At 50.3% G+C, this 14,359-nt stretch overlaps 1 protein-coding gene across 4 annotated transcripts in view; it reads left to right on the top strand.

The window, feature by feature from the left end:
- Positions 1-14,359, top strand: part of RAB11FIP3 (RAB11 family interacting protein 3) — a 76,284-nt gene that overhangs the window by 28,468 nt on the left and 33,457 nt on the right. For all 4 annotated transcript variants that reach the window (XM_075994906.1, XM_012737812.2, XM_012737811.2 and 1 more), the window contains exons 2-3: positions 2,071-2,164; positions 10,872-10,966. In XM_075994906.1, the coding sequence (XP_075851021.1) occupies positions 2,071-2,164; positions 10,872-10,966 (189 nt within the window). The remainder of the gene's footprint in view (positions 1-2,070; positions 2,165-10,871; positions 10,967-14,359) is intronic.

The raw sequence follows: 14,359 nt of genomic DNA on the forward strand, positions 1-14,359 counted from the left end.
AGTGAGGGCAGTAGCCCTTGCAGGGCACTGCTATGAGGAGGTGATGCTTGTGATGTCACCTCCCCCGGCAGCCTGGGCTCAATCCTGACGTTTCATGACACCATTCATTTCGCCTGGTGATCAGGTGTGGTCTGTCTGCCTCCTTTCCTGGACGAGGGCCTCCGTGGGGCCTTCTGTGGGGCTGCACCCACTGGGCTGGCCTTCCCCCCACAGAGCGCCCTAGGCAATGTCTGTGGGTTTGGGGCTTCTGCACTTCCAGCCCCCTTCCCCTGACCTCCCTCACGTGGGTCAGTGAGATAACTGGTTAAATCTTTTGCCCGCTTAAAAAAATTGGGTTGTTTATCTTATTGAATTGTAAGATTTCTTTATATATTCTGGATATGAGTTGTTTGTCAGATATATGTTTGTCATCTTTTGGTTTTATTAATGTTGTCTTTTGAAGTGTTTTTTGAAGTGAATGTAAAGAAAGTTTTACATTGTTATGAAATTCAGTTTATACTTGATGATATAAACCTTTCTTCTTCCTGAAGAGTTTCCTTCTCTGTAACATCATGTATGAATTATCTTACTCATACTTAAAGATACATTACAGATATAGTAAGTTTGAAAAAAAATTAAAAATAAAGTCTAAACATCAGAGAATTCACAGTAGAAAGCACTAAGGCACTAACACGTTCATAGGTTACTTTATTTTTTTTTTTTCTCATTTTGTGTGAGAGAAAGATAGGTTACTTTAAATTAGGATGTTGATTGTAGATAATAATACAGGTAAAGTAGACAGTTTATTTGTATGCAGGTTTAAAAGGAGGAGATCAATTTTTTGAGAGTTATAATTACATATAAAGTGTACTTTTTGCATTTTTCAAGAAGAAAATAATGATGTGATTCAGTGCTCAAAGCACTAGGTGTTGTGCTTTCCTTCCTTGTGTCAACGTGAAAGTGTGTTAATTGTTGCTCCACCAAAGCTGTCAGAAGTCCCTCTGTGTTGGGTGGGCGTCATTCGTGTACTTTCCCATGTAAAATTAAAACACTGAAATGTGAGAGGATGGAGAGTATCTAACAGGAGAGGAGCTTTGTGGTGACTTAGTAGTGCTCTAAGTGGTGCCAGAGGTGGGTGTATGGACTACTGTTCTGCATCATAGTAAAAAAGAATTATGATTCTAGAAGTAAATTGTTTTTTTTGTTTTGTTTTGTTTTGTTTTTGTTTTTTTTTTTTTTTTGAGACAGAGTCTTGCTTTGTTGCCTAGGCTAGAGTGAGTGCCGTGGCGTCAGCCTAGCTCACAGCAACCTCAAACTCCTGGGCTCAAGCAATCCTCCTGCCTCAGCCTCCCAAGTAGCTGGGACTACAGGCATGAGCCACCATGCCCGGCTAATTTTTTCTATATATATTAGTTGGCCAATTAGTTTCTTTCTATTTATAGTAGAGACGGGGTCTCACTCTTGCTCAGGCTGGTTTCGAACTCCCGACCTCGAGCGATCCGCCCGCCTCAGCCTCCCAGAGAGCTAGGATTACAGGCGTGAGCCACCCCGCCCGGCCGTAAATTGTTTTACTAATCACACACTAGGATGATAAAATACATTGGATTTTGAAATTCTTCCTTTAGACTATACAGGTACTTGTCTTATTTAATAAAAAATTATTTTTATTATGTAAAAAAAAAATCTGTTTGCCTAAGTTATTTTCTACCAAGGACTCTGCAGGGCTGGGGAAGCTCTCTCCGAACGGGCGGTGTGGGTTTACGCTGTGCAGCATATCCCGAATACTTGCCAGAAGGATACTTGAAACCTCGAAACTCCTGGGCTTCCCTCTTGAGGAGCACGGCTGTTGAATTTTTTCAGAGCCAGGATCTTATTTCCGTGATTCACGGTCCTGAGCACTGTTGGCAGCTCCGTCCCAGGGTGTCACTATCCCGTGGTTGGAGCTGTTTGTAGTGGCCGCCTCTGCCTCACAGATCAGGAGCTAGTGGCTCTTGTTTTCAGCACTGCACCTTGCAAGGGGTCCATGCATGATGTACCCCCACCCGATTTTGTGAAGGCTTTGGGTAACATCGTCTCCTTTGGCAATTGCAGGTGAAGGACTTGACTAAGTACTTGGATCCCAGTGGGCTCGGCGTGATCAGCTTTGAAGACTTCTACCAAGGGATCGCAGCCATCAGAAACGGAGGTCAGTCATCCCCGCCTCCCTCCTATCTACCTTCACTCCTCCAGCATCTTCCGTTTTCTGTGAAGCCCGTACAATACCCTTGGTTTTAAGATGATCTCTCTCCTTTCTTATCGTTGCGCCTCGCACCCTGTCTTCCAGACTCCAGTGACTTAACTATTCATCCATAATGTTAGAAAGCTACTGCCCCTTTCCTCAAAGGTTTATGATTGAATTTTTCAGACATACAAAAACACTGAAAGCACCCTACAGTGAGGGCCCACACAGGTGCTGACCGCCTGTGGTCTACGGGCCACGTTTACTGACTTCTCTGTCTCATCCTCCCATCTCCACCCATCCTTCTGTGTGTCCACAAGTCCGTTTTTCAGTGGGATGCATTTCGTATCAGTATGTTTTCGCACACTTTACGCTAAACTTAATTGTGCATATCAGTCATTAAATCGAATTTCAAATATTTGTTTGCAGCCTTTTTTTGAGTAAAAAGTTACCTACAGCAAAATGTACAGATCTTAAGTGTACCGTTGTATGAGTTTCTGTTGTTTTTTTAAGAGACAGGGTGGAGCGCAGTGGCATGTTCATAGCTCACTGTAACCTCGAACTCCTGGGCTTGAGGGACCTTCCTGTCTCAACCTCCCAAGTGGCTGGGACTACAGGCACGTGCCACCATGCCTGGCTAATTTTTTAAAAATTGTTTTGTAGAGAGGGGGTCTCCCTGTGTTGCCCAGGCTGATCTTGAACTCCTGGGCTCAAGTGATCCTCTTGCCGTGGCCTTCCAAAGTGCTGGGGTTACAGGCTGAGCCGCCACGTCTGGCCCATTCTGAGTTTTGACAGACTCCTGTGCCTATGATGCAGATCACTGTCACCCTGCAATTCCCTCGTGGCTCTTCAGTCAGTCCTTCCTTCCCGTCGGCACCTTCTTGCTGACATCTGTCACCTCTCTTTAACTTCACATAAATAAAACGATCACTATGTGCTCTCAGTGTGATGTCTTTGAGATTTGTCCATATGATTTGCACATGTCAGTGATCTGTTTCTGATGTAGAGCAGTGTTCTGTTGTGTGCTTGTACCATATTTTATTTATCCACTCTCCTGGTGATGGACTCCTGTTTGGGGCTATTATGAATAAAGCTTCTAAGAACAAGTGACGGTCTTTGTGTGGACACATGTGAAAACGTCCTTGGGCCCATGTCTCACAGTGGGATGGCTGGTCATGTACTGGGTGTAAACTTAGTTTCTTTTCTTTTTTTTCTTTGAGACAGAGTCTTACTCTGTTGCCTGGGCTAGAGTGCTGTGGTGTCAGCCTAGCTCACAACAGCCTCAAGCTCCTGGGCTCAAGCAATCCTCCTGCCTCAGCCTCCCGAGTAGCTGGGACTACAGGCATGGGCCACCGTGCCTGGCTAATTTTTTCTATATATTTTTAGTTGGCCAATTAATTTCTATTATTAGTAGAGAAGGGGTCTTGCTTTTGATCAGGCTGGTCTTGAACTCCTGACTTTGAGTGATCCTCCCACCTCAGCCTCCCAGAGTGCTAGGATTACAGACGTGAGCCACCTCACCCAGCCTTAAACTTAGTTTCTTAAACCACTACTGTTCCTCAAAGTGGCCATGCCATTTTACACTCAGCACTCACCCTACACTATCTTCTTTCAGTCATATTCTGAAGCTCTGAAGGGGCCTTCCCTTCTTGCTTCCCATCTTTGGCCAGGTGTTGTGGGGAGGGTAGCAGCCCCTTCCCTGGTTCCTGCACTTGTAGGTGAACCAGACCTCGGCTGGGACCCGCAGAGGGTGTGGTCGGTGAGGGATACCTTTGGACCTGAGCTCTTCTCTGCAGCAGTCTCATCTCTCCCCTCCCCAAAATTACTGCCTGACCGTGTCACTTAGGTGCTGGGTTTCCTAAAATACCAGTCTTCAGATGGCTCTGGGAACGTTCTGTGTGTTGTCACCTATCATTACCCTTGGTTTGACTACTGTTCTTTCACCCACAAATATGTCGTGGGACCAGTATGGCCCTGGCACCGGTCTTAGCCCTGGGGACTCTCTGGTGAATCAGCATCGGGGTGAGGTGCCACTGGTGTTTGTGCAGCAGGTAGGGGCCGAAATGAGAGCTGCACAGGCCAGCTCTGGGCAGCCAGCCCTCTCTGAGGAGGGGTGGGAGGAGAAAGGAAAGCATGATTGCTAGGGAAAGGATACCTGGCTCAGGTGAGGGAGCCATCCTGAGGTGGGGAGAGCTGGCCTGTGTGACAAGCTGGTGGTGGGGGGTGGGGGCTCCCAGGACAAGAGTGGAGAGACAGACCGCATGCCCTGGAGGCTGAGGTGAGGGTATGGACGACTTCCCAGGGATATGAGACCTGCACAGGGGCAGAGAGGCGGCTGGAGACCCTTGAGGAGGAGGCATTGGCAGGGCGGGAGATGAGCGAGCAGCTCCACCTGGTGTTGGGTGAAGAAGAGGATGATTGGAGGACCTCAGAGTCTCCAGGCTGGGATAGCAAGCTGAGGCTGGCATAGCTCTGTCTCTGTGAGTCCAAGTGATAAGTTGTAACCCTTAAGTATCTTTTGAGAGTAGATATGGGATTTAAAATGTCATTTAGGCTGCAGAAGTTTGAAGTTGAAGTGAGCTATGATCATACCACTGCATTCCAGCCTGGGCAACACTGTCTCCAAAACAAAAGTGAAGACGAAATAAATCCTTACAAAACAAAAGCTCACACCACCTTCATTGGGGCCTCTCTCCTCTCTGCAACTGCTCAGTAGCAGACATGAGTGACTCTTTAGCTAGCATACACTTGAACTCCGGAATCGACAGAGAAGAAACATTTGTTCAAGCGTGCACATCACATGTATAAAAACTGACCAGCAAAAAATAGAAAACATTAGCTGGGCAATTAAAAATAGAAACAAAAAATTAGCCAGGTGGTTAAAAATTAGTTCCAGCTACTCTGGAGGCTGAGGCAGAAGGATCTCTTGAGTCCAGGAATTTGAGGTTGCTGTGAGCTAAGCTGACCCACAGCACTCTAGCCCGGGCAACAGAGTAAGACTCTGTCTCAAAAAAAAAAAAAAAAAAAAACTGACCAGCCATCAGACCATGAAACAAACTCAGTGAACATCGAAGAATTGATGTCATAAAGATTGTATTGTCTATTATGCACACAATTAGGTTTGAAATTAATGACAAGATTTTAAAATACATTTAGAAATTAAGATAGCCTTTAAATAATTGATGAACCAAAGAAGAAATCATAATGGATGTTTAAAACTAAGAGAAAAAAAGCCTGTACCTAGAATTTCTCCAGAGTTAACGAATGGAAGCTGCAAGAGGACAGAGCTATCCCTGAGGGTCAGGGGAACAGCTGCCATGGCCCAAGGACGTGATGTGAGGACCAGCCTGTCTGGAAGGCCTGTAGTGAGGGCACGCTGCAGTCTGCTCAGCAGGCACCCAGGGCACTGGGTGCTGAGGAGCCAGAATTCCCACAGAGCTGTCACAGAAACCTTTGTGCAGAAGGACGAAGGTTTAGATAACTTCTCTTTTTTTGAGACAGAGTCTCACTGTTGCTGGAGTGCAGTGGTGGGATGATAGCTCACTGCAAACCTCAAACTCCCAGGCTCAAGCGATTCTTCTGCCTCAGCCTCTGGAGTAGCTGGGACTATAGGCATGTGCCACCATGCCTGGCCTGCCTTTTACTCCTAAGTGACAGATTGGCTGGGTGTAGGCTTCTAGACCTGCAGTCCCCAACCCCTGGGCAGCAGAGTTCTGCACCACCATCTGTGGAAAAGTTGTCTTCTATGAAACTCAGGAACGTGTGGGCAGTGGAGGCGCACAGCAGCAGGTGCGCAAGTGTATTTATTTGCAGTTACTCCCCATCTCTCAGGTCACTGCCTGAGCCCCAGCCCCACCCTGCCACCATTTGTAGAATTGTCTTCCATGAAACCAGCCCCTGGTGCCAAAAAAGTTGGAGACCACTCTTCTAGGTTAATAGTGATGGCTCCTGGGGACCCCCAAAACCAGCTGGTCACTGTCGACTTCCCTTAGCTCTGCCCGAGAGTTTGGGGCTGGAAGGGTGAAGGGTGCCAGAGGCCAAGCAGGAGTTGCCTGTCACCATTTCCAGGAAAAGCAGAGAGTAGAGTAAGAGGGAAAGTACTTCCAGAACATGTCCTGGCCCAGTGATGGACAGCATTGTGCACAGTCATAGCAATTACATTGAATATTCATGTAACCAAAGATGGTGACCGTTTGGGGAGATGGGGGTGGGAACGTGGGGCGGGTGTGCTGAATTCTACATGTACTGTGGCAGGCTGTCAGTAGGAAGTTCCAGAATTGAAGAGCTCACTGGAGCTGTGTGGCCACGTGGAGGGAAGGCAAGGACATGCGTGGAGTGGGAGCACGCTGGGACTGCCTGTCTCCACCAGCCTCGTCACCGGCCGTTTCCTGGCACAGGCAGGAGTGACGTGTGCATGTGAAATAGCACGTAACGGAACTGTGACTCTATTTTGTACAAAAATGGGTAATTCTTTGTCATTACTGCCCGCCTCGTTACAAACGTCACAGTAACCCATTTCCTGGGTGCCGCAGGACGCAGAACACCCAGCGGCCTGGCCAGCCACAGTGTGCCAGTCTCTGTGAGTTGGTGATAAAACTCGTTCTGTTCCCTGGGCTGTTAACCAAAGGTGCTTCAGGCCAGAGTCGTGGTGCCCTGGTGGTTTCAGCACCCTCTTGGCCACATGCCATGGATATGGCTGTCAGGGAGAGTAGTAACAGGACTTTCTTGGATTAAGGCAGTTGCCGTGCTCAGACCACTCTGCAAGGGGAAGGCTGGGGGGAGCAGCGGCCCCTGGCGCCCACGGTGGCAGCCAGCAGGAGATGGGCTGTGTGGGCCCCTCTCTGGTGCAGAGTCCACGATCGTGTCTTCTGGCTGGTAGTTGGTCTGTTCTGACGGACGGGCAGTTAGTGTGTGAAACGAGACAGGCTTGGCTCTAGGGGTTCCTGGGATGTCATGACAGGGAAGGTGGAAGGTGCCTGCTCTTGGGCTCAGGAGTCAGATCCTCCCAGAAAACTTGTGCCCTCGGGTGGGTGGGGCCCCCATCAGGTTGTGATGCGTCTGTTCTCTGAGGATCCTCCATCTGTCAGGTGGGGGTACCAGGTGCTGACCCATGGCTGTCTGGTGGGTCTCATGTCTCTTGGCTTAGTGACTGAAGGAGTGTGCAGATACTTGTCAGTCTCTGGTGAGAGAAAACGGTCGTCTGAGAGTGGGCTGTCTCCCCTGTGCTCCCAGAGTCCCCTCCCTGCCTTCCTTTGCAGGGGCCACCCCTGGCTTGGGCTTCTTTTGGCCTCTTGGCTCTGGTTCCCGGTGCCTGCCTGCCACTGCCGCCCAGCCCCCAGCGGCCCAGCCCTCCCTTCTCCTGCTGTGAGGGGCCCCAGCCTGGTACCTGCGCTTCACATGCCCAGTGGTGCCTGTCGGAGCACCTGGAACTGACCTGGGGAGCAGCCTGCATTGCTGGAGCCTCCATTGCAGGGCCCTGGGCTGGCTCCTACCTCTACCCCAGCACTGCTACCATGCCCAGTCCCACAGGGGTTGTTTTTTTTTTTTTTTTTTTTTTTTTTTTTTGAGACAGAGTCTCGCTTTGTTGCCCAGGCTAGAGTGAGTGCCGTGGCGTCAGCCTAGCTCACAGCAACCTCAAACTCCTGGGCTCAAGTGATCCTTCTGCCTCAGCCTCCCGGGTAGCTGGGACTACAGGCATGCGCCACCATGCCCGGCTAATTTTTATATATATATCAGTTGGCCAATTAATTTCTTTCTATTTATAGTAGAGACGGGGTCTCGCTCTTGCTCAGGCTGGTTTTGAACTCCTGACCTTGAGCAATCCGCCCGCCTCGGCCTCCCAAGAGCTAGGATTACAGGCGTGAGCCACAGCGCCCGGCCCCACAGGGGTTGTTTTATATCTCAGCTTTACTTTTTTTTTTTTTTTTTTGAGTAATATTTCCATTTTGATTTAAATAAAACTAAAAATCTTCTAGGCAGTCCTGGAATTACTGTGGATGCTCAGGAAGTGGTGCTGTGTTTCTTCAATGGTAAGAGCATTCTAGAAACAGAGGTAGCCTCAGAGGCTAAGGCTTGACCTCCCTGAGGCTGCGTTGCAGGAGGTGCCCCTCACCCCCCTCCCAGCAGACCCTGGAGGACAGTCTGAGGGGCAGAGAAGGGTGGAGCTGTGGCAAGGCTGGGAAGGGCCTGGCCCCGAGGCTGGCAGGCTGTGGGGAGGCTGCAGGGATGAGAGCTCGAGCCAGGCTGGACGGAGGTGGCCACAGCCGTGGGAGGGCACGGCTGAGTCCTGTGAGGACCGTGGACATGGACACATGGAGCAGCGGTGCCCTGAGTGCTGTGGCCATTCCAGGCTTCAGGTCATGGCACAGAAGGGAGGCGTAGAACCCCTGTCCTGGGAGCTGGCCTAGTGGGAGGCAGACTGCAGACAGCAAGGTGGGGCCTAGGGAGGCTCCCCGAGCATGTCCAGGCCAGGTGGCCGTGTCTTGGCAGGGCTGCACCTGGCTGCTCTGGGGCTCCAGGGAGACCAGGGTCGGAAGGTGGAGGTGAGGGTGGCAGATGCAGCTGGGCTGTGGATGCTAGGGGAGGACTTGGCCTTGTCTTCGAGTCCTTCCCCAGCCCCGGGCTCCTGGGGAGGCTGGCCTGTGGCGTGGCCCCTCAGCCTCTGAGCCAGCTTGGCAGGACCATGTCTCAGAGCCGCTGTGAGGGGTGGGACTGCAAAGCAACTATGGAGCTGGAGTGGGCTTTGAGGGAGGAATTGGTGGTGGGACGGGAGTGGGCCCCGCCGCGTGCATCGGACGTGCTGGGCTGCAGGCTGTGGGCTTTGCTTTTCTTCTTGTGTGATTTGGCTCCATTGTTTGCATTTCATAAGGAAAGGAGAATGGAAGTAGGATAAAAGCAAGTCGGAGATGATTTTGAAATTATTTTATAGCATTTAAAAGACAGGAAAACATGGTTACACAAACTACATTTCAACTTCAGATCTTACCTCCAGTGTAGCTGCGGATAGCCATCACAGCAAGGCCTGACGCATTGACCCAGTTTGCAGGGAAGTGCGAGGAGCCTACGCTGTCACTGCCTCAAGCCCTATTTCAGGAATAGAATGAGAGACAGGGAATTGTTACAAATAGGGCATTACTCTGGCTCACACACCCCTTCGGGCTGTGAAAGGAAAAGATAAATGCACATTAAAAATTTCCACTTAATTGAAAATTGTTTTAGTTCTTATAGAGAAAACTGGTAAAAGCATTGTATTTAGTCCTTATCAAGAACATAAAAATGTGAGCTGCGTTCACATCCCTCTCTGTGCCATGCAGGGCAAGACTCTTAGTTCTTTGTCCACCATGTCTAGATGCGTGGTTGTGTTTTGGAAGTCTTGAGTTCTATGTTTCAGTTTTTGGAAATGCAGGCAAGAGTGTTAACATTTGGTAGTGGAAAAATTGGCCAGAGACAGTCTAGCCTTTAACAAAGCGTGCATTCAGCCTCAAACTGCACTAGAATCGTTGGTCCTCCTGCACTGCCTTGCTCCAGAAACTGGAAAGTTCTGTGTACGGCCATCTCCCCCCCCACCCCGGTCAATAAAAGCATAAAGTTCTGCTGCAGTAAAGACCCAGACCTCTAAGACGTCTGGGGGCTTCCGCTCACAGCCTGCCTGGTGGGCAGTAGGTGGAGGTCCAGCCTGGGGGGTCAGCAAGCCATACTCAGAGGTTCCCTCACTCCAAGTCACTCAGATCCAGCCACCTTCTGGAAAACTGCAAATGGCAGCCAGAATTCCTTAGGATTCCTAAAACGGAAGCCCAGAGGAGTTTTGGCGTGCGGGCCTCACCCGTGACTGCAGAGCAACACAGAATCAGCCGTGGTGCCTTGCTTGGCCTCAGAAGAATCGGCAGAGCCTCACTTTTTAAAGAAGTTTAGATTAGATTATGTTGAACATGTTGAGTGTGTGACTGATAGGTTATCTATAAGTGGTATATTTTAGGTAAGTAATCGCACTAACGGGGGGGGGGCAGTATCAGGAACACAGCATCTTCCGTCACTTGTGTGCCCCTTGGAATGTGCCTCTTTCCTCTGAACGCTGCCAAGAATCGGGGAGTCGGTGCCTTGTCTTACAGGAGGGGACAGGCGGGTGTTGTGGGCCGTGTCTGTTGCTAATGTCAGAACTACAGTTTGTGGTGAGAAGACAGCCTTTTCTTTAATTGTTTCTTATATATAGTGAAACATTGTTATAGAAGATAAGCAAAAAGAAGAAATTAAAAACTTTCCTTGAGCCCAGCACCTAGGACAAGATGTTATTTTAGTGTTATTTCATCATACCTACACCTCCCCAAAAGTAAATGCTTTTAAAAAATTAAATCTTATTGGTACCTAACATTTTTTTAAAGGCTGTAAGCAGATTTACAGAGCTGGATGTCTTGCTCTTTTACTTTTACAATACTGTCTGGTTCTTCTAAGAAATAAAAAGTTTATCATACTACCTGTGCACCATCTCCCAGAGTCCTGGCAGGAAGCACTGTCTCACGGAGGAAGCGGTTCTTCCCTGGATTTCTCACCCTCACCCCTCACTTCCTGTGACCCCACAGGAGGCTTCCTCCCCGGGGCTGCCAGTCATGCGCCTTCATCCTTGACCTCGCTGGGTGGCTCTGGGCGGCTTGCTGAGCACAAAGTCTTCTCCCCGCAGGTCCTGATGGCCAGCTGTACGGCAGCGTCGCACCTGTCCAGGACGAGGAACCCCTGGCCTGTCCCGATGAGTTTGACGACTTTGTCACCTATGAGGCAAGTGGTTTCCACCTGTGAGATCTGACACCCCCTCCTTTTACACCTTGAATCCTGCTTCCTGTAGGTGCCCCCTGGGCTGTGATCTCTTTATTGTAGAAACTCGCCTAAAGGGTGGGGGTCTCCCTCGCCGCCTGCACGTTGAGGTTCTGTGGTTGGTGGATCCTGGGCTCTGGGGGACGGTGGCAGTGGCGGGAGGTTGACAGGTGTCTGCCCCCGTGCGTCCCCAGGCTTGGGCAGAAGGCTTCCCTGACCCTGTTGTTGGGCCAAGGGTGGGTGGGCAGTGACGTTGTGGTCATCTGCTACCGGTCTGCCAGGCAAAGGCAGAATGGAGGGCCTGTGAGGTTTCTTTTCGCCAATTTTGAGATGATTTTCTGTGTTTGGGGACATGTCACTAACATTTACCCCCTGCCTGGCCCTCCTCCACCCACACTCCAAGATGCAGCCAGGCTTGTCATGGTGACGTGTGTCCCCTACAGTTGTGGGTCCTTGTTCTCCCCATAGCTGGGGAGGAGGCCTGGCAGCATAGCTGGGGGGTGGGGGGGGACAGGCTACTGTAATCATACCCTCCCGTCTGGGGAGGGGTCAGATGCCAGGAGATCCACGCGGCTGGATCAGGAACATTTTCTTCTTTACAGAAAGGAAGAGGTGGCTGACCGCCAGCCCTGGTCAGCCCCCTGCCTCCCAGGGAGGGAATAAGAAGCAGGGCTGGGCTGTTTGTGAGCTGGTGTGAACTGAGGGGCTGCACAGGGTAGTTCTACAGTGTCTTCCCAACTGCCTTCCCTGGCGGTTCATGTCCCTGCTCTGAAAACCTTCCCCAGGCACTAATCACCTTTAGATAACCAGGCTTGCTTGCTGACTGGTGTCCATCACTTCTGCCAACAGGCACCTCCCCAGGGCCACCCCCTCCTGAACAATCATCCCCCATCGTCCTGTCCAGAATTACCAGCAGGGCCTGAGCTCCCAAGGGCTGGGACCTGGCTCCTGTGTCTGGTTGTCCCTTGTGCTTTCTCCGCACGTGACTGGGAGTCAGGCAGTGTGGCGGGAGGCGGGGGCGCCCTTGCACGGCTGCATGCGCAGGACTCCAACCCTGCAGAGACGGCCTCCGGGACAAGAGGAGGGCCCAGGCCAAAGGCTCTGCACAGGCCTCATCACCGTGCGTTTTCCAGGACTGTGACTCGGTCAAAGGAAGAGCGTTCTCAGTTGGGCGTGTCTGGGAGTCGTGCTCCCAAGTGGGCCTGCGCCTCTGCGCCCCTCTTCCTCACGAGTGTTTCTGGTCTTTCCTTGCGTATTTATACCAGGGCAGTATGCTGGTTTTTTACAGTCTGCGCGTGGGTAGGTACAGCGGGCTGAAGGATGGCTCTCAAAAGATATGTCTCCTCAGAACCTGTGAACGTGACCTTATTTGGAAAAAGGGTCTTTGTAGATGTAATTTGCTACGGATCTCAAGATGAGATGGTGCTGGATTGGGTGGGCCCTACGTCCAGTGACAAGCATCCCTGGAAGAGGGGAAGAGGCACGAGGGGAGGCGATATGAGGATGGGTGGCCACAGCCAGGAGCTCTGGGGCTCCCTGGAGCTGTAGAGGTAAGGGTGCGACCTCCCCAAAAGCCACTGGAAGGACCGAGCCCTGCCAAGAACTTGGTTGGTCTGGAAGGGTGAGAGCCCAGCCCCAAGGCTGGGGCTGCCTCCTGAGGCCGGGACAGTGTAGCAAACCCTGCCCCATGTAGGCAGCCCCTTACAGCCCACCCTGCTCGTGGCCTGTGGGGCTCGAGCCTCACACTTGTTACTTGTCAGAAGTGGTGGGAGGCCGGGCGCGGTGGCTCACGCCTGTAATCCTAGCTCTTGGGAGGCCGAGGCGGGCGGATTGCTCAAGGTCAGGAGTTCAAAACCAGCCTGAGCAAGAGCGAGACCCCGTCTCTACTATAAATAGAAAGAAACTAATTGGCCAACTGATATATATATAAAAAATTAGCCGGGCATGGTGGCGCATGCCTGTAGTCCCAGCTACTCGGGAGGCTGAGACAGAAGGATCGCTCGAGCCCAGGAGTTTGAGGTTGCTGTGAGCTAGGCTGACGCCACGGCACTCACTCTAGCCTGGGCAACAAAGCGAGACTCTGTCTCAAAAAAAAATAAAAATAAAAAAAAAAGAAGTGGTGGGAACCCAACATCTCAAAGAATGATTGCTTTGTAGATTTTTAAATCCTAATTTCTTTGTAGAATGGAAGAAACATTTCTTTTTAAGTTTTTGCTACTTAGAATTAATACGCTTCATATTTTAGAGTGGTTTAGGTTGACAGAAAATGGAACAGATAGTACAGGATGTTCCCGTGCACCCCATAAAGTTTCCTCCATCGTGAACATCGTTGGGGTGTGTTCTTTGCAAATAGTGTAGGTACATTGTTGATAACTGAAGTCAGTGGTTGACACTGGTGTTGCTCTTGGTGTTGAACGTTCTGTGGTTTTCACAAATGTACAGTGGCTTAGGTCCACTATTAGAGTGTCACGCAGGAGTTTCAGGGTTCCCACAGAGTCAGTCCCCCGCCCAGCCCCTGGCAGCCAGTGATCTTCCTGCTGACTCCGCAGCTCTGCCTTTTCCAGAACGGCGTATAGTTGGGACATCCAGTGTGCAGCCTTTACAGATCGGCTTCTCAGTAACATGCACTTAATGTTCTTCCTTGTCTTGCTTTTTGAGGTTTGGCTGTAATTTTCAGGAGAGTGAGACTAGATACTATGAAACTTACCAGAAACATTGCTCTTTAAAAAAGAACTTTTACATCATATAATCTTAAAATGTCTGATAAAAATAGGACTGAAAGGCCGGGCGCTGTGGCTCACGCCTGTAATCCTAGCTCTTGGGAGGCCGAGGCGGGCGGATTGCTCAAGGTCAGGAGTTCAAAACCAGCCTGAGCAAGAGCGAGACCCCGTCTCTACTATAAATAGAAAGAAATTAATTGGCCAACTGATACATATACAAAAAAAAAATTAGCCGGGCATGGTGGCGAATGCCTATAGTCCCAGCTACCTGGGAGGCTGAGGCAGAAGGATCACTCGAGCCCAGGAGTTTGAGGTTGCTGTGAGCTAGGCTGACGCCACGGCACTCACTCTAGCCTGGGCAACAAAGCGAGACTCTGTCTCAAAAAAAAAAAAAAAAAAAATAGGACTGAAAGCCTGGTGTGGTGTCTCACACCTGTAATCCTAGCACTCTGGGAGGCCAAGGTGGGAGGATCGCTCAAGGTCAGGAGTTCAAAACCGGCCTGAGCAAGAGCGAGACCCCATCTCTACTAAAAAAAAAAAAAAGAATGAAATTAATTGGCCAACTAAAAATATATAGAAAAAATTAGCCAGGCATGATGGCACATGCCTATAGTCCCAGCTACTCGGGAGGCTGAGG

This window comes from Microcebus murinus, chromosome 19 (genome assembly GCF_040939455.1).
Source record: "Microcebus murinus isolate Inina chromosome 19, M.murinus_Inina_mat1.0, whole genome shotgun sequence".
Lineage (NCBI taxonomy): Eukaryota > Metazoa > Chordata > Mammalia > Primates > Cheirogaleidae > Microcebus > Microcebus murinus.